Below are 19,244 nucleotides of genomic sequence, written 5' to 3'. Positions count from 1 at the left end.
ACAAACTAAGCTTCCTATGCCATGCAGGTAATAACCAGTTAGTGATGCCTTCAGGAATTTAAAAATCTATCTCTTTGGACACCCCCAACCCACCCATTTGTGGAAATGGAAGGTCCACAGGTATTATTACAATTTGTGGATGTTTTCAGACTTTTTCAATATATTCATCAATTGTGCTGATTTTTTTTCTTTTTTTTGTCTTTTTTATCTTTAAAAATACTATATAAGAAATGAGTCTTTGGGAAGGGGAAAGTTACTGGGGAATAACTATGATGATGTAAAAAAGATAAACATTAATAAAATCTGTCTCTTTGAATGTCTCTTTTGGGGATGAGATGGCAGGGGAGGGAGGCAGACTCATTCTCCACACTTATTTTAATTGAAGTAAAGGAAGGTTTTTCCCAAACCTTAAGAAGGCTAATAAAAACTGACTTTGTATCCCAAAGCTTTGCTAAATTCCTTTTAGAAGACCCCACTGAGAAATTGTTTCTCAGTGTAATAACCCATTTTTTGCCAAAAAAAAAATTGTTTTTTCCCTTTCCTTTCTACTTCTATAATGCCAGTGATCTAATCCAAATTACAGTGATTAGGTATACTCCAAACATCTAAAAATCTCTACAATGAATTTCTATTAATACCATCATGACTCTCCTTCAAACAGGCTGTTCAGATTCATTCAAGCTATATGGGTCTGAATCTCTGATGCACTCTGTGGGGACCTCATAAGGACTAGGCTTATTGGTCAGTAGTCCTTTAGACTATATTAATTTAACAATTCCCATTTCTATAGCACTTTAAGATTTTCAAAGCACTTTTCTCACAACTTTGTGATATAAATATTCCAAGTACTTTATAGATCCCAGTTGAGGTTCCCCTTTCCCTGGCTAATGAATATTAACAAAGTTGGCCATTATAATACCTATAATGTATTATTCTAAATGTTTAGCCCTTTACATTTTCCTAAGTGTTCCCTCATCTATTGCTATTTAATCTTTATAATAAGTCTGTAAGCTAGGCAACCTAGCTCAGTTTCATCACCTACAAAAACACGTGGGATCATAGGCTTTAGATGTGGAAGAAACATTGGCGATCATCTAGGCTAACACTTTTGTTTTACTGATGAACTTGTGATCTCTCTCTTTTTTATTTTTTTAATTTAATAGCCTTTTATTTACAGGATATATGCATGAGTAACTTTACAGCATTAACAATTGCCAAACCTCTTGTTCCATTTTTTCACCTTTTACCCCCCACCCCCTCCCCCAGATGGCAGGATGACCAGCAGATGTTAAATATATTAAAATATAAATTAGATACACAATAAGTATACATGACCAAACCGTTATTTTGCTGTACAAAAAGAATCAGACTCTGAAATATTGTACAATTAGCTTGTGAAGGAAATCAAAAATGCAGGTGGGCATAGATATAGGGATTGGGAATTCAATGTAATGGTTTTTAGTCATCTCCCAGAGTTCTTTCTCTGCGTAGCTGGTTCAGTTCATTACTGCTCCATTGGAAATGATTTGGTTGATCTTGTTGCTGAGGATGGCCTGGTCCATCAGAACTGGTCATCATATAGTATTGTTGTTGAAGTATATAATGATCTCCTGGTCCTGCTCATTTCACTCAGCATCAGTTCGTGTAAGTCTCTCCAGGCCTTTCTGAAATCATCCTGTTGGTCATTTCTTACAGAACAGTAATATTCCATAATTTTCATATACCACAATTTATTCAGCCATTCTCCAACTGATGGGCATCCACTCAGTTTCCAGTTTCTAGCCACTACAAAAAGGGCTGCCACAAACATTCGTGCACATACAGGTCCCTTTCCCTTCTTTAGTATCTCTTTGGGATATAATCCCAGTAGTAACACTGCTGGATCAAAGGGTATGCACAGTTTGATAACTTTTTGAGCATGAGCTTGCGATCTCTTGCAGAACTTCATTTCGCAGGTGAATAGCTTGAGCTGGTTTACCTCTCCGATTCTCTTCTTTCCATATCGTATTTATTAATCAACTATTGTTCGCCAAACAGTTGTGCTAGGCCTTGAGTATAACTAAGACAAAGAGGAAAGCAGTTCCAGCCTTGGAAGGAAAAAAAATCCCACACCCACAGAAAACCAAACGTAACTTACATGGCAAAGTGATACAAAGTAATTCCAGGGGACACTAGCTGCTGGTGGGGGAGGGAATCAGAGAGACCTTTGAGATAGCTTGAGAGCTAAACTCTGGAAAAAGCTAGGGATTCTTAAACCAAAGAAAGGAGGGAGGGAATCCATTCCGGGCACAGGGAACAACAGCAGCCTGTGCAAAGAAAGACACACAGAGAGACAGCATTAGATTTTCAGGGTCAGCAAGCGAGCACATAGAGCCTTTCGGCTGGAAAGCGTAGTGAGAAGCGAGAATCCTGGGCCAATAGTGAGGATTAAGCCGACGAGATTTCCCTTTAGAGAGGGCCCTGCCTGTGACAACACGTGTGTGAAAGACAAGGAGAGACAGAAAGATGGGCAGAGACAGAGAGCATTCGTGTGGGACAGTCAGAGAGACAGAGGGACTCAGAGATAGAGACGGAGAGACAGGCTCTGTTCTGCCTTCGCCCGCCTGAGCCCGAGTGTGACTGGGAAGAAAGGGACAGAGCCAGGAAGACAGATTCGGAATCTGGGCGCGCGCGTGCGTGTGAGAAAAAGACGGAGACGGGCAGAAACTGACGCACACTCTGGGTGCTTGTGACTGAGACGGAGACAGACGGCATGTGTGTGTGCGCGTGCGTGTGACAGCGAGAGACAGTGGCAGAAACAGGGAAAGTGACACTGAGAGCTTGTGACGGTCAGGCAGAGCAAGACCGGGACAGAGATAGAGACGGACAAAGACACAGGGAGACACCCACTCAAAGACACAGGCGTGTGCGCGCGCGCGCGCGCGTGGGCGGAGGCCGGAGGTGGGTCGGTCAGCCGCTCTGCGCTTCTCCTTGGGCCACCTGACCGCGGCAGGTCACCGGGAGGGGCGGGGAGGGGCGGGGCGGGGCGGGGCGGGGCCGAACGGCCTATGCCTGGGCCCTGCCTCCTCCCCTGCCAGACCGTGGCCATCTGCCCCAGGTACCGAGAGCTCTGTGGGAAAGCGGAACGAGCCGCCTGTGGCCATCTGCTGCTCTCCCTCCGCCATTTACTCCTCCCCTCTTCTCTCGCACCTCCCAAGAGCAGATGGCTCTTACCTCCTCCTTCCCTAAGGCAAATCAAAGAGGTGGGGTGAGGGGGGTGGGGGAACGGGCTTCTGGTGAGATCTGGGAGCCAGTGCCTCGGAGATCAGAGAATCTAGGGTGCCTGACTTAATTAATTTCATTTCGGGTTCCCTCCCCTCCCCCCGGCTCCCGGGCGCACGCAGGAAAACCCTCTCCGAGCCGGGGAGGTAGGTGAGGCGGTCGCCTCCCAGCACACCCTCCCCTAGAGCGCTCGGGCGGGAGAGGGGAAGGGGAGGGTCCGCGGCGGCCATAGGACCTCCGGGCCTACACAAGGAGCGGCCCAGCCCCCCTCCTCCGCCCGTCCCGCCCCCTTCTCCCCTGCTGTGGATTGTACCTTGGGGAGGGTGGGAGAAAGGAAAGCGAATAGGGGAGCTGAGAGATAGAGAAGGACCCAGCCCGGGCCAAGCGGAGACCCAGCAGTCCGCACCCGGAGCGGGGGGAGGCCCGGCCGGTGTGTCCCTTAAGAAGGCCCGGAGGGGGAGAGGGCGGAGGGGGCGAGAGATGCAGATCGAGTCCGGGATTTCGGGACTGCTAACCCCTGGGGGACTGCCCCTTTCCTTTCTTTTCTATGCCGTAGCGGGAGAGGAGGATGCTGTGGGAAGCAGGTGGGGGTGGGGGAGTGGAAAGGCAAGCAGGGTGGCGGGCCCGGGCTCCGGAATACATTTGGTAGAACTGGGTAAAGGGCTGTGGGGTGGAGAGGATGGAGTTGGGATTTGGAGAAGTTGAAGCTGGGGTTCTAGAGTCCGGGAAATTTGGAAGAGTAGGAATGGTGAGTTTGAGGAGGGGGTTAGAAGAATTTAGGGAAGAGTTTCTGAGGCTGGAGGGGGCAGGAATGAGGGAGATAGGGAATAGGCGTGTACTTTTGTAGGAAACTGAAGCAAGGGGGGGGGGGGGGGTTAGGCTGGAGACTAGTCCCCCATCTTGCTCCCTTGGTTCTGATGCTTCCCCCTCCTCTTTCGGCCCACAGCGATGTTCAGCCAGCAGCACCAGTTCCAGCAGCAACTGCTGCAGATCCAACAGCTCATCCAGCAGCAGCAGCAGCAGCAGCAGCATCCGCCGCCGCCTTCCGCAGGCCGGTGAGCGCCGCCACTTGAGGCTGGGGATGGCTGGCTTGGCCGGGCCCGAGGGGGCGGGGCAATCCTGGAAAACCCCTGACCCATCTTGGTTCTGTGCATTCACCTTCCAGGGGCTGGGGCTGTAACGGATTCCTGGTCTAATGGGAGTGTTTTGCACGAGAGCCCAGTGTTCCCAGCCTGTTCCTAGAAGTCCCAGGTCCATTTTATTTTTTGTGTTAGGAACCTGGGCCCATGAGCTAGGCCTCCCAAAGTTTTTATCTCTGCTCCACATCTCCATTTGGTCCTTCCTCAAAGATCTTAATTTTATTGGGCAAACTGCTCCAAGAGGCTCTGCTCTTTGCTTGTCAGACCTTTTGGTCTTTGGGGGTGGCCTTACACGGACCTTTTTCGTCAGGAAATGGAAAAATCTGAATCTAGTCTACTTCCCTAGCCCCAAATTGCTCCTTGGGCTCCCACCCTCACTTTTCTATTCCTATCCCCAAGGTATCTGGCCCCTTTTGCCCTGCTTTTCTCTTGGCTAGGTTGTAGGCAGGAGCCTTAATAGCTCCAGGGAAGAGAAGGGAGGGTTTAAATGTTGAAGATCACCACAGAAGCTTTTCCTACCCTCTCTCTTTGTGTGTAGGGGGCTGTCACCACAGCAGCAGCAGCAGATCTTGAACCTCCGAGCCACAGGTCAGGCCAACCTTCTCAACTCGAACCCCATGCTGCAGAGGGCCCTGCTGATGCAACACATGCAAGGTACAGACCCTACTGCCCAAGGCCAGCCCCTCTCCTAGGCCTGTGTGAGTGGTTGTTGCTTAGACTGTTTTCAATAGAGCCTTAATTCCAGGCAAAATCCAGGACCTCCTCATTGTATGAGAGCCATGGAATTTTCTTAAAATATAGCTAGAAATTACATTTCCAGGCTGCCTGGAGCTAGAAACAGTGGATTCTTTGCCCTTCCTTTTCATGCTGAATTAATTCTCAGAACCTAAAAAGACAGAGAGAGTGGATGTGGAGATGGTAGAGTTGTAAGCAGAAGAAAGCAGGTAGGGGTATAGCTGCTTGATGACAGGATTAAAGAATTGTAAAAAGCTTGAATCCTTCAGCCTGGCACTGTGTAATAGGAGTGACTTGCAGAAGTCGTTTTACAGAGCCATTGTTGAAATTAATTTTTTGCTACCAGATTCCTAAGCTTTGGTTATGTGGGCAACTCTGCAGGGTTTCTCTGTGATGTAGTTTGATTTAAGGAATTGATTAGTGAGATTGCAAATCATTTCCTGTGAATTATTGTCAAAGCTTCCAGTTGCTGCTGGGCCTTTTTGGAAAGATTGTCTTTTTCTCTGGAAAGACAAAGAGAGAAAAATACTCCCTGTCCTTGAGGAACAAACCATTTAGTTGGGATGATATCCCATGTATTCAAAAAGATATATCTGCCTTGTATTATTAAGTGTCTAGTGAACACTTGGCAGGAATGAACAAAGCATTTATTGAGCTCTTATTATGCTAAGCACTGGGGATACAAATAAATACAGAAGGGAAGGCTATCCCAGCCTTCTCTGAACTAAATTCTAATAGGAGGAGACCATACTAATCCGGAAATTAATAGGGAAATTTTGATGAGAGGACCGTTTCCATTTGGAAACTTACTGAAAAGGGGAGTGAAGCCATATATATTGACACACCCTTTCCAGAATGATAGTTGATTTAATTATGGCTCCAGAAATGGTAATAGGGATGGGGGAGGTCCTAAGGGAGGAGCTGGCTGAGGAGTCCAATAAAACTTGTTTTTAGCCAAATCTAAACTGAAACCACCGAGGCCACTTCCAGTAGGGGTGGAGATGTGAAGGGAGGGAAGAATAACCTTGGAAGAAGAAAGGTACCCATGTCCTTGAACTTAGAGATCCATTGTCAGGGTACTATCTGTAAATGCTGTGGTTGAGTCGGTTCAGGATTCAGTCCTTTACTAACATTGGCCATGTGACCAAAGGCAAGTCAATTATTCTTTCTGAACCTCAGTTAATTTATCTCTAAAATGGAGATAGTAATATCTGTAGGGAGCTCCTCATCAGGTTTTTGTCAGGATTAAATGATATAATGTATGTAAAGCATTTCTTGAACCTTAAGAGTTATTTTTATCCTTCAGGTGAAGAAATTGAACCCTGGTAGGAATAGAAGTATAGGGAGAGAGGAGACTGCTTGGAAGAGCTTCAGGGAAGGAAAGTTGGCCTTAAAGGACAGAAATAGAAAGAGATAAGGAGAGAAGAGGAGGAAAGGTATTCTAGGCAAGGGACTTATAAAATGAGTATGTATGATTAGAGGCAACTAGGTGGCACAGTGCGAAGAGTTCTGGACTTGGATTCAGGAAGACCCAAGTCCAAATCTGCTTATTAGCTGTATGACCTTGGGCAAGGTATTTAACCTTTGTTTGCCTCAGTTTCTTTACCTGTAAAATGCAAATAACAGTACCTACCTTTCAGAGTTGTTGAGGGAATCAATGAGATAATATTCCTAAAATGCCTGACACATTACAGGTATTTAATAAATGTTTCCTTTCTCCCTATCTTCTGTTAGGAGATTCATTTCATGTTTTATCTTCTTTTGTACTCATGGTTTATCACAGTGCTATTTAGAGTTCTAAAGTCTTTCAAAGTTGTTTTTCTTCATAGTGTTGTTATTACTATATACTAGATTATTATACTATATACGAGATACTAGATTGTTCTAGTTATGCTTATTTCATCAGTTCATGGAAGTGTTTCTAGTTTCCTCTAAAGTTGTCCATCTCTTCATTTCTTGTAGCACAATAATACTCCGTTATATTCCTATACCATAGTTTGTTTAGCTATTTCCCAATAAAAGAAGGCTGCTTTAGTTTTCAGTGTTTGGCTATCACAAAAGAAGCTGACATATTTTTATACACATAGGACCCTTTTTTTTATCTTTTTGTAATATGGATGTGGTAGTGACATTGCTAAGTCAAAAGGTGGGTACAGCTTAGTAGTTTTGGGGAGCAGTTCCAAATTTCTTTTCAGAATGACTGGACTAATTCATAGCTCCTGAAACAGTGCAAAAATGTGCCTGTTTTCCCTTCAACATTTATCATTTTTCTTTCTGACTTTGCCAATCTGGTGCAAGAATAGAACCTAAGAATTGCTTTACTCTTACTATTAGTCATTTGAATTATTTTTTTTCATATGACTATAAATAGCTTCTTTGAGAAGTACTTGTTCATATTCTTTGACCATTTATCAACTGGGGAATGGCGCTTAGTCTTAGAAATTTGAATCCATTCCTTCTGTAATTTCAGAATGAGAAAATCATTTTCAGAGAAACGCTTAAAATTTTTTTCCTTCCAATCTTGGCTAGATTGGATTTGTTTTGTTTACTTAAAATTATTCATTTTTATCTTCTGTGATCCTTTCTACCCTTGCTTGGTCATGAACTCCCTTCTCTATAGATCCAAAAAGTTAACTTCTTCCTTGTTCCTTTAAGTTGTTTATGGAAGTGACCTTTCATATCTAGGTTATGTATCCATGTAGAGTTTATCATGGTATATGGTGTGAAATGTTAGTCTAAGCCAAATTTCTGCCTAATTGCTGTTCAGTTTTCCCAAATGTTTTTTTTTTTCTTTTTTTTTTTTTTTTTTAATAGCCTTTTATTTACAGGATATATACATGGGTAACTTTATAGCATTAACAATTGCCAAACCTCTTGTTCCAATTTTTCACCTCTTACCCCCCCCACCCCCTCCCCTAAATGGCAGGATGACCAGTAGATGTTAAATATATTAAAATATAACTTAGATACACAATAAGTATACATGACCAAAACATTATTTTGCTGTACAAAAAGAATCAGACTCTGAATTATTGTACAATTAGCTTGTGAAGGAAATCAAAGATGCAGGTGTGCATAAATATAGGGATTGTTTCCCAAATGTTTTTAACAAATAGTGAGTCCTTATCCTACTTTCTGGGATCTTTTGAGTTTATTGAACATTAAGCTACTGGGTTCCTTTGCTTCTGTAAATTTTATATTTCATTTGCCCCACTGATCAACATCTTTCTTTTTTTTTTTTTTTTTTTTTTTTAACCAGGAACAAATGATTTTAATGATTATTACTTTGTTGTAGTCTAGTTTAAGATCTGGTACTAGTCGATCCCATTTCTTTTTCCTTGTTTTTAATTACCCTGGAGATTCTTGACCTTTTGTTCCTCCATATGAATTCATTATTTTTTTTTCTAGCTCTACAAAATATTCTTTTGGGAGTTTCAATATAGGAAATAATTTGTTTAGTATTCTCATTTTTATTACGTGGCATAGTCTATCTGGGCAATTAGTTTCTTTGTGTATGTATTTCTGCAAAGGTTGTTTTGCAGATAGATTTCATATAAACCTTGAGTGAATCTTAGTAAATATACTTCCAATTATATAGCTTCTGTATTTAATTTGAATGGAATCTCTTTCAATTGAGTTTAGTTGGTTATAAATATGAATGCTTATGATTTATGTGAATTTCTTCTACAAATTTTCCAAAGATATTATTTCTGTTAATTTTCAATTGACTCTTATGTGTTCTCTAAATATAGAATCATATCAACTGCAAAAGTGACAATTTTATTTTTTCTTTGCCCATTCCCTTATTATCATGTTTCCTTAATTTCTTTTACTTGTCTTACTGTTATAGTCAGCATTTCTGTCACTGTGCTAAATAGTAGTGATGATAATGGGTATCCTTACTGTACCTCTGTTCTAACTGGAAAAGCCTCTAATATTTTTCCATTACATATATATTTATTCTTGGACTTAAAGAACACTATTTACTATATTAAGGGAAGGTTGATTTATTTCTATAATTTTTTTCCTTTGTGAAATGAAGTTAATATCTTCTTCATAGCATTATTATAAGTGAAGTTCTTTGCAAATCTTAAAGTACTATGTAAATGCAAGTATCTTTTATCCTTAAAATTTTTATTATTGCTATCTTTTGTTTTTACACGGCCTTCATTTCCAAATATATCCCTCCCTATCCCTACCCCAGAGAGCATCCTTGGCAACAAAAAATTAATAAGAAGCTTATAAAAGAAAACAAGATAAGTTGCACAAAAGTTACCACATCAACTGAATCTGATAGGGTATGCACTAGCAATCCATAGTTCCTCACCTCCCTAATGACCCAAGGGAAGTGTCTATTTTTATCACTTTGGGGCCAAGCTTGATCACTGTAATTATGTGGTTTATTATTTTTGCTTATTTGTTTGTTTTTTCATTTACACTGTTGTAATCATTGTTTTTAGTGTTTTCTTGGTTCTGCTTAGTTTTTTGCATATGTTCATATTTCCGTATTTTGCCATATTTTTCATATTTTTTGTTTCTTAAGACATGGAAATATTTTGTTTGTTCACATACCACAGTTTACTTAGCATTATTGTTATTCTCTGAATGGCTTTTAGGAGATTAATTTTGTTTTTCAAGCATGAAATTTGGGGCCTAATCCTAGTGGTTGGTGTCTGGTGTTTTGATAAGCCTTTGATATGAAGTCTTCAACTGTGATGAATAGATGAAAGTGCATGAATTTAATGAGTTAGTGACTAGCAAAAACAGACTACTTTTAGAATTGTTGTCTTATGCTTTTATTGTCAAAACCTGTAGGTTTGGCACTTAAGAAGCTGTCAGAAAAAATATGCTATGTTTTGCCTTGTGCTAGATGTTAGGGGCTGATGCTTTAATTCTTCGCTTGTATGCCATTCTCTCTGTAATGGCCTTTCCCCCTTGGGTCTCACAAAACATTTAGCTTTGCACTTCTCTTTTGGATCTTTTATGTATTATTTTGCATTTTATCTGTGTATGCCCCATATTCCCCTACTAGGGAAAGTCTTATCTGAATTTTGTATGTCCCCAGCACTATTATAGTGCTGTATCAACATTTATTAAGATTTGATATGTGCCAAGCACCAAGGATAAAAAGACAAGAAAGAAACAGTCTCAATCTCCAAGAAGCAATTCTATAAGGAGCAACATACATACACATACAAAATAAATGTAAGGTAAATTTATTTAGGGAAGATCAGTAGCTATGAGGGAAGATCAAAGTTTTTAAATAAAATAGGGTTTTTAATCTTTTTTGTGTGTATCATGTATTCTCTTTGTCAGTCAGATAAAACCTGTGGTCCCCTTCTCAGAAGTATTTTTAGATGAATACAATAAAATGCCTTAGACTACAAAGGAAACTAATTTAATCAAAGTACATTTCTGAAAAAATTTAATCAACAAATTTAGAGATCCCATGTTAAACACTCCAGATAAGGAGGAGTTACTCTAGCTGAGTTTTGAAATGTGGAACAAGAGGTTTTAAGGAACAGGAATGAGAAGGCAATGCATTCCAACAAGGGAAGAGACCAAGGAAAAGGCATAAGGAGGGAAATGAAGTATCTTGTGTGAGGAACAAAAGGACCAGTTTGGCTGAATTATAGAGGTGCTTAATAAGGTATTGTTCAATTGAACTTAAATATTGAAGGCACAAATCATGCCTTTAAGGGACTTATAATCAAAAAGCCTTTGGCAAGCAATATCCCTTACTATTGTGCTGCCACTGGGGAGCTGATCATTCTTCTATACCTTCTCAACTGTCCTTGGGACTCTCAGAGATCTGGGCTTTGCCATCCCTCCTCCATAGATGAGGTACCTTCTATTTCCCTTCCCATTCCCCAGTTTTCTAGTGACCTTCCACTAGAATGTAAGCTCCTTGAAGTCAGGGATTATTTTTTTTTGGGGGGGGGCAGGTCTATATTTGTATCCCTCATTCATAGCCCACAGCCCAGAGTAGTTAGCACTTAATTTCCTACCTGTCAAAAAGCATTTCTTGAGAGCCTACCAACCACTTTGCTAAGCACCAGATACAAAACCAAAAAAGGAAACTTGCTATTGAAAAGTAAATACATAATTGATAAAAAAAAGAATTCCAAGGATCTGGGAAAAGTAGGTTCCTCAGGAAAGAGCTGCTGGAAGTGGAGGGCAGAGTGAGCTTTTGAACTTTAAGGGAAACTAAATATTCTAAAAGGAGAAAATGAGGAGTGATATATCTTAGCATGGGGGACAACCATCCAGAGGCAGGGATCCTGGAGACAGAATGGCAACATAGAGGATAATGAGATGGGCTGAAATGGAGAATGCATGAAAGGAAGGAATGTACAAGAAGCCTAGAAAGGTTGACCTGAGCTAGATTGTAAAAAAGCATTTAGCTTCAAACTTCAAGAGTTTGAATTTTATTCTCAATGCAACAGGACTCCAGTGGAGCTTTTTGACCAGGGGGTGATAGATTTGGACCTGTGCTTTAGAAATACAGATTTGCTGTTTGTAACATGATGGGAAGTAGGGAGAGGAAGAAAAAGGATAAAACCTGAATATAGAAAGAGCAAATGAAGCTACTGAAGTATAGAGCAGAAGTTAAGAAGACCTAGACTAAATGCTGATTTTGTGGAGGGATGGGACACATTGGAAACATTTGAGGAGGTTATCTTAGATAAGACATGGTAATGAATTCTATCTGGACAATGAGAGGGGAAGACTCAGAGTTGACCTCAATTAAATCTGGATGGCTGAAAGGATTGGCATTGCCATCAACAGAAATAGGAAAGTTAAGAAGAGGGGTTGGTTTGAGAGGAATATAGAATTGTTTTAGACCTGTCAAGTTTGAGATGCCTAAGGAATATGAGACATCCAGTTAGAACAGCATAGTATCACAGAAAAAGCATTGTAGTGGGAGGCAAAGGGTTTGTGTTCCAATCCTGGTTCTGCTACTTAATGCCTTCTTTTGTGACTGTGGACAGGTCACTTCTCTAGCCTAGTTTTCTTATCTGTAAAATGAAGGGGTCAGACTCATTGGTCTCTAAGGTTTCTTCTTAGAACTCTAAAACACTACAGCCTTAAAATATTTGTGATTTGAGATTGGACCCAAAGATATATAGAGAGATAAGTGCTAAGATGTAGAGACTAGGGCTGGGACCCATCAGTACAGAGATCAGCATTGAACCCATGAAAACTGCTGGGGTCCAAGAAAGAGAAGTAGAGGGGAACAGGGAGAGTCTTGGTAAGACCCAAAGCTTGGGGCAGGGAATTGGGGTGAAGTGGGATATGGAATCCAACAAGGTAGAAGAGTGGTAGAAAAACAAATGACAGATGAAAAACAAAACTCTAGAATGCAGAGGGGTAAAAACAAACACATAAACAAAAAACCTTTAAGAGGAAAGAGTATCTGGCAGAAGTGGAAGTGGAAGAGGGTGGGGGAAGAAGGTCAGCAGTGTCCTGGGGGGAGGGGGAGCCTAGAGGAGCAAAGATGCATGGGACCTGAATTGGTCACGAAAATAACAATCGGAATTGACATTTCTTAAGTGCATCAAAGTTTGCAAAGCTTTTTTATATACAGGAGATCCTGATAGTATGTTAACACGTTAAGGGCAAAATCCCTTGGAGATCCTGAATGTGCCTTTGGCCCAGACTCAACATGAGACTCTTGAGTCAGTGTTTCTCATCCTGCCTCCTGTGCCTTGCTTATCCTTCCCTCTCTGTCCTTTTCACTGAGAGAGGAGAACTCCTAATAGTTGCCTTCCAGAAACTGGAGGAGGCAAGGGGTAGAGAAGTCAGGAGATAGAAAAGAGAAGAAAGAGAATAAGCATATATTAAATACCCTACTACAGTCAGGTTAAGTGTTGAGTGCCTTCACAAATATCATCTCCTGTGATCCTCACAGTAACTCTGGGAAGAAGGTACTATGATGATCCACATTTTACAAGTGAGGAGATTGTTGGACAGAAGTTACGTGATTTGTCTAGGATCACACGACTAGTTAAGCATCTGAGACTGAATTTGAACTCTTGGCTTCCTGATCCTGCACTGTATCCAAGTAGCTGGCTAGGAGTGGGCTTAGCAGAGCCTGTGCCTCATACTCAGTTTCCTCTTAACATCCATCAATTCTGGCCTGTGGGAGGGGAGTGGAGAAGGAAGCTTGCCATCTGAGAAGCTGATCTCTGGGTGACCTGTTCCTAGTGTACTTCAACACCTGCATGAAAAATTCAGGGTGTAGCTGTGACCCATCGCCTGTGACAAAAGGGAGGGGAAGGTAAGCCCGAGCCTGGCCAGCTGGAATTTCTAGCCCACGCATGGAATTCTGCACCCTGAGAATGGCAGAGCTGGACGCAATCATCTGCCTCAGCCTCCTCATTTTACAGGGCTAGTTACTGGGCCTCGAAGATGGGGAGTGACTTCCGCCAGGTCACAGAGTGTTTTTGTGGCAGAGAAGGAGAAGAGAATGTCTCATTCTTTCAGCAAATCTCTCTTATGAGACTGCTATGTACCAGCCTCTATAGCAACTAACTCCCTCCTAGTATCACTAAGGATGGAAAGCTCCTAGTGTTTTAAGACTTTTTAATATTTTTGTTCCAGGCACAGGGTTAAGTCACTTAGTAACTGCTTTTGGGAGGTGAAGTTTTTTCCTCTCCTAGAAGAGCTAAGAGAAAGCTGACAGCAAGTGGGAGGGGTAGCTTCTTTCCTGGCAGTGTTCCAGTTGTAGAGCCAATCCACAGGTCTCAGAACCACCACGCAGGCTTTCCTTCCTTGTATTCTTTAGTGGAGGACTTCTTAAACCTTTTCCACTGGTGGCCCCTTTTTGCCCAAGACTTGGCTAGATATCATAGATATACAAATCATACATTTATTGATCATAACTCATAATTTCACAACCCCCACATTCAGTTACAAGACCCCATGTGGGGTTTAAGCAGTTTTGCCTTAAAGTGCCTCTTCAGTCTTACTCATCTTTCCTTATTTTTTCACCCTTCAAGAAACTTGTCGTGTACCCTTTTTGCCCTGGTCACAAGAGGGACTCACGCAGGGGACAGGAATTGACTCTGAAGTGATTTATTCTTGGCCTCTGGTAAAAGCCTATCCTGGATCCTCATCCTTCAGGGAGCCTGATTCTTAGACCCTGGTCTCCCTAAATTATGGTTGTGATTCCTTTCTGTCAGCAGGCAGATTCAACTTGACCGCTCCTGGCCTTCAGCATTTCTTCCCCCAGGCTACTCGACACTCCCTCCTAGGCCCTCCACCCGTCAGTGTCTCACTCAAACCCGCCCGCATAGGCTTCCCAGGGCTTCCTTTCCAGAGGCAGAACCGGGGCTATCGAAAGGTAAGCAGAGGCCAGGGATGTGGTGTTGGGCAGTCCTTCCCTTGGAGGGCTGGGGACGCAAGTGTATATTCCTTCTAGTGGAAGAGAACACTGAATTGAGAGGAAAGCCACTTGAGTTTCATCCTGGATCTACCAGGAACTATGTCATTTCTCTCTAGGCCTCAGTTTTTAACTTATGTAAAATGTAAAACTCCACTGTCCCAGAAGTCCCTGGACTGGAGTCCTGACTCGTAGGGCCCAGAGATGTATGATGGAAGGAGGGTTCTAACAGCCTGCTCCTGGAGATTTAGCTTTAGATGAGTCAAGACGGGAAGGGCAAGGTGTTCCCTTGTACAGCAGAGCTCTTAAAAGGGAAATCCCTGCTCCATACATGACTAGAGCAAGTTTTTGCCACAACAAAAAGGAGCCATTGGAAGGGAATGGTGAAGAAGTGCTTAGGAAGTAAAGAGGGTTGGAGAGAAGGAGGAGGAGCGGAAGGCTGTGGAACAAATTCTAGTCTCTGCCCTTCATATAGGATAAAGTATAGACCTTTTCTACTCAGCCTGGATCTTGGGCAGTCTAGGTTTTATTTTTTATTTATTTATTTTTCACTTAATATTTTACTCTTTTTTTCTAGTTACATGTAAAAACCAATTTAACATTCCCTTTTCAAAATTTAAGTTCCAAATTCTCTCCATCCTTCCCCTTCTCTCTCATTGAGAAGGAAAGCAATTTGATATAGGCTATATATAACATGTAGTCATAAAAACATATTTCTGTGTAAATCATGGGGAGTCCAAGTTTTAGAAATTGTAAGATTCTGTCTTTTCCTGGGACATTCTGACGAAGAGGTATGTCAGGGTCCTATAAGATTAATAATAATAATAATAAATATGCTTATATATAATAATATGCTATACACTATAATGATATATAATAATAATAGCATTTATATAGCACTTTATATAATTTTTCTTATTTGATCTTTACAATAACATTGTAAGCCGAGTGCTATTTATTATCCCCACTTTACAGATGAGGAATCTGAGAGTAAGAGAGTTTAAATGTCTTGCCCAGGATCACATTGCCAATTAGCATCTGAGGTCAGATTTGAATTCAGGTTTTCCTAACTCTTAAGTTCAATAATCTATCCACTTTGCTACTTAGCTGCCAAGGATTAGTTTTTCAGGGCTGTTTTCTTCCCTTGCCCAGGTCATATTGTTGGTACTGGGCAAGCAGCTGTTTTTAAGGCTGAGTAATTGCTTCTAGGAATCCCTGAAGGGTCCTGACCAGAAGAAAGATTCGGAGCTGGGCTCCTCATCACAGACACCCAGTGAGGATGAGAAGATAGATGTTCCAGAGTCCTCCCAGGAGGAGGCTGACTCTCAGACGACCTTGCCAGAAGGTAAGGAGGGAGGAAGCAGCCTTCCTAGCAGAAGAAGCATCTTACACCAGTAGATTCCAAACATTTATTAAATGCTTGCTATATATGATGCCCTGCAATGAGCACAGGAGCCCGATGATGAATAAGATAGCACCTCTAACTTTAAGGAGCTCATTACCTAGTCTAGCATCTATCCCTGAGTTTGAAAGGACATACTATGTAGTAGATATGAAGGACTTGGCTTAGAACACTAGCTTTGCTATTAACTCCTCAAAGATCTGGGACCAATTGATTCACGTCTTTGTGCATGTTTCCTCACCCCCAAAATCAGACTAGCTGATTTCTTAGACCCCTTCCAATTCTAAATCTATGATCCCAAGATTCAGAACCCTAGAGTAGTAACAGCTACTAAATCAGATGTCCAACAACCAAGAGGTAATTGAATAAACCTCTACTTTGTATGGTTGATCAGTTTTGTGTTTGTAAGGCCATTAAGAGAAAAGATTGACTTTTAAAAAATTAGCTTGATAAATGTCAATAAACACAAACATTTCTATATACAAAGAGCAAAATACAGAGCTGCATGATAGTATAACCCTAATTATGCAGGGTTTTTGTTTCTTTTTTGAGGGTTTGGGTTGTTTTTTGTTTTTGTTTTTGTTTTTTTTTTTTTTTTGCTGAGGCTATTGGGATTAAGTGACTTGTCCATGGTCACCCAGCTAGGAAGTGTTAAGGGTCTGAGGCCAGATTTGAATTCAGATCCTCCTGACTTCAGGGCTGGTGCTCTATTCTCTGCCCTACCTAGCTGCCCCTTGAGTATTTTTTAAGAAAAAAAAATTTATATATTGAATTTATTATGGGAGTGCCAACACTTCCCTGCTTGTCTTTGTGTCCTTCAAAACTTCCTTCTGCTTTCTTCTGTGTGTGTGTTGTTTTGTTTTTGTTTTTTTAATAATGTTTCATTGACATTCTTTTCTTTCTTTTGGGCAAAGACCGCCATTATATCCATCTGGATTCCTCACAGAGTCTAGCACCAGATAGCTGGTGCACAGTAGATGCTTTCCCAGGAAGTATTTATTGACTAAGTAACTTGATTACCTTGTTAAGCTCTACCTCCCCAACCCACCCCATGGCTCTGGCCCTTTCTTTCACAGATCCACAGACTCCCCATGATCTCAGTGATGATGGTAGCTCAGAGCCTCTGGCCAAGAGACTCAAGAGGTAACACATGCTCAAATCACCAGATTGACTGCTCTCTTCTCCCGAGGGCAGATGGGATTGGAATAACAAGGGAGGGGCATTCAGCCTGGTCCCATCCCTTTGGACCAGAACAAGAGAGCTGGCAACCTGTTTTGGGCCGGGTTATGCTATGGCCTTGGCTTCTTTGAGCTGGTGTCTGGCTCTCACCTAGTGGCCAAGAGGGGTCATTGCAGCCTCCCGTAACTCAAATATTGGGGCAAAAAAGGGTATGACTTCAGGATTTGAGGTGGGATAGAAGGAAGTTCAGAATTTATAGGAAAAAGAACTCTGGACCGAGCTGATCCTTTATTTCTCAGACCTCTGACATTGAATAAATAAAAAGGGTTGAGCTCTGGAATGGCATAGGCTAGGATTCCATAGTGGGCTAAGATAAGAATACAGTGAATTTTTGAAAATATCGATTTCTGAATAGCAATGGAAGAATTTAGATTGGCTATGAAGAGGATTTTTTTTTGACAAAACTATTTAAATTCCAAGATGGGTGGCCAGGGGAAGATATAAACTTTTCTCTTCTGGAAGACTGATTCTCTTAGGTATAATGTTGGTTTGGTCTTCTACAAAGGGTAAGGAATTGACTGGGTGATCTCTCCAGGACCCTGGAAATCTTGAGCCTAGTCTCTAGTGTCCTTCCCCCCCCTACCAAAAGTTGTCTGCTCTGGTGGGCCCAACACTGTTCTCCCTTTCCTCCCAGTGTGGAAGATCCCAAAGACTCCAAGGAGGAGACTGGCCTGACCACAGAAAAAGAAGAACGTGAGTGTCAGGATCCCTGAATTGAAATGGCCTCTGGGTCCACCTGGTCTAGCCCTGTCCTGCACAAGACTCTCCGACTAGGACTCACTCTAGCTTTGTCTGACCTGCTCCCTGCTGAGGCTGCCCAGTCCGTTTTGGGGGTGGGGAATTGCCAGGAGATTCCTCCCAACCTGAAGCCTAATTTACCTCATTGCCACTCCCCTGGGCTTGTTCTGCCTCCGGGAGCCCCTTTCATGTGATACCCATCATGCCCTCTCTGAGACAGCTCTTCCCTTCGTGCAGTATTTGCAGTCCCCTCACCATTCTGGTTACCCTTCTCTGGATGCTGTCTACCTCAGTCTTTCTAAAATCTGGTGCTTCTGGAGGCGGGCTGAGTAGGATGGATTCCTCAAGCCTGAACCGTGGATCCCTTTCTGGAAACAGCCTGAAGTCAGGCTAACTTTTTGGCTGCCACACGTCATGGTCGCCTCCTGCTGAGCTCGATTCCATTAACACTCCCAGCTCTTGTTCAGACAGTCTTGCTGTTGGAGAAGGGTGCCAGGCTCTACCTACGTTGAGATTGTTGGCTGCCAGGAAGGACCCCCCCACCCCTACCCCAGCTTCAGAGTCTTTGGGCTGCATTGCCCCTCTCTGCATCCTGCATTCTCTCAGGAGGCTTTGCTCAGGGTGTGGGATGGGAAGAGGTGGGAAACAGCCCATGGCCATGCTTCTGGGTGGGCTCAGGGGGATGCTGGTCACAGGCAAAGACAGTCTTCCTGCCATGCTGACTGTTCTACTTCTCAGAAGCTGCAGAAGCAGACCCACCAGAAACCAGCAAGGATTGGAAAGTCCCCGAGGAGCCCAAAAACCTTGAAGTGGTGAGTGGGTAGAACCAGGCTGAGAAGAAGCAAGAGTGGGTGGGTGCCAAGCTGTTGCTTTCCAGGCTGGCGTATCACCAGGGTCCTGGTGAGCCTGGGGGAAAGGATGCGAATGCCAGCGTGGGGGCGAGCTGAGCTAGCTCTCTGTCTTAGTGTTCTCGGCCTTGGTTTCCTTCTATAAAATAGGAACAAACCTGACTTGCTTCCCTTTTGAGATGTTAGTAAAGCTCAAATAAGATCATGCATCTGGAAGTGGTGCTGTGCAGATGTGAGGGATGGGGGAGGTAAGTATTTTTACCACACCTTTTTCCACAAGAGCTAGAAATGCCTTTATGATATAATCCCTGGCAACTGTTCTCCTGACCAAAAATAAATAGTCCTGAGCATCCCTACTGGTCTTTTAGTTGTTCACAGCCCTTTCACATCCATTTTCTTATTGGAGTCTTACATTAGCCTTGTGAGGTGAAAGTCAGCAGGGCAGGTTATTCTCTGTCCTGGAGATGAGGAAATGATTTGAATGAGTTCACTCACAA

The 19,244-nt window shown here is 42.5% G+C and overlaps 1 protein-coding gene across 8 annotated transcripts in view; it reads left to right on the top strand.

The window, feature by feature from the left end:
- The first annotated feature begins 2,987 nt into the window (after positions 1–2,987).
- Positions 2,988–19,244, top strand: part of CIZ1 (CDKN1A interacting zinc finger protein 1) — a 25,244-nt gene continuing 8,987 nt past the window's right edge. For 3 of the 8 annotated variants that reach the window (XR_004232310.1, XM_031954719.1, XM_031954720.1), the window contains exons 1-8: positions 2,988–3,097; positions 4,208–4,316; positions 4,939–5,054; positions 14,321–14,481; positions 15,730–15,865; positions 16,999–17,065; positions 17,796–17,854; positions 18,638–18,711. Coding sequence is in view for 7 of the 8 variants with exons in the window: in XM_031954719.1 (XP_031810579.1) it covers positions 4,210–4,316; positions 4,939–5,054; positions 14,321–14,481; positions 15,730–15,865; positions 16,999–17,065; positions 17,796–17,854; positions 18,638–18,711 (720 nt within the window). In the remaining variant the exon portion in view is untranslated. Of the gene's footprint in view, positions 3,098–3,274; positions 3,319–3,452; positions 3,692–3,835; positions 4,010–4,207; positions 4,317–4,938; positions 5,055–14,320; positions 14,482–15,729; positions 15,866–16,998; positions 17,066–17,795; positions 17,855–18,637; positions 18,712–19,244 lie in introns of those variants that run through there. The other 5 variants (XM_031954718.1, XM_031954714.1, XM_031954716.1 and 2 more) reach the window with 5 other exon arrangements.

The sequence above is a fragment of the Sarcophilus harrisii genome, chromosome 2 (assembly GCF_902635505.1).
Source record: "Sarcophilus harrisii chromosome 2, mSarHar1.11, whole genome shotgun sequence".
Lineage (NCBI taxonomy): Eukaryota > Metazoa > Chordata > Mammalia > Dasyuromorphia > Dasyuridae > Sarcophilus > Sarcophilus harrisii.
The sequence above is the reverse complement of the archived record's forward strand: the minus strand, read 5'-3'. Positions and strand labels throughout refer to the sequence as shown.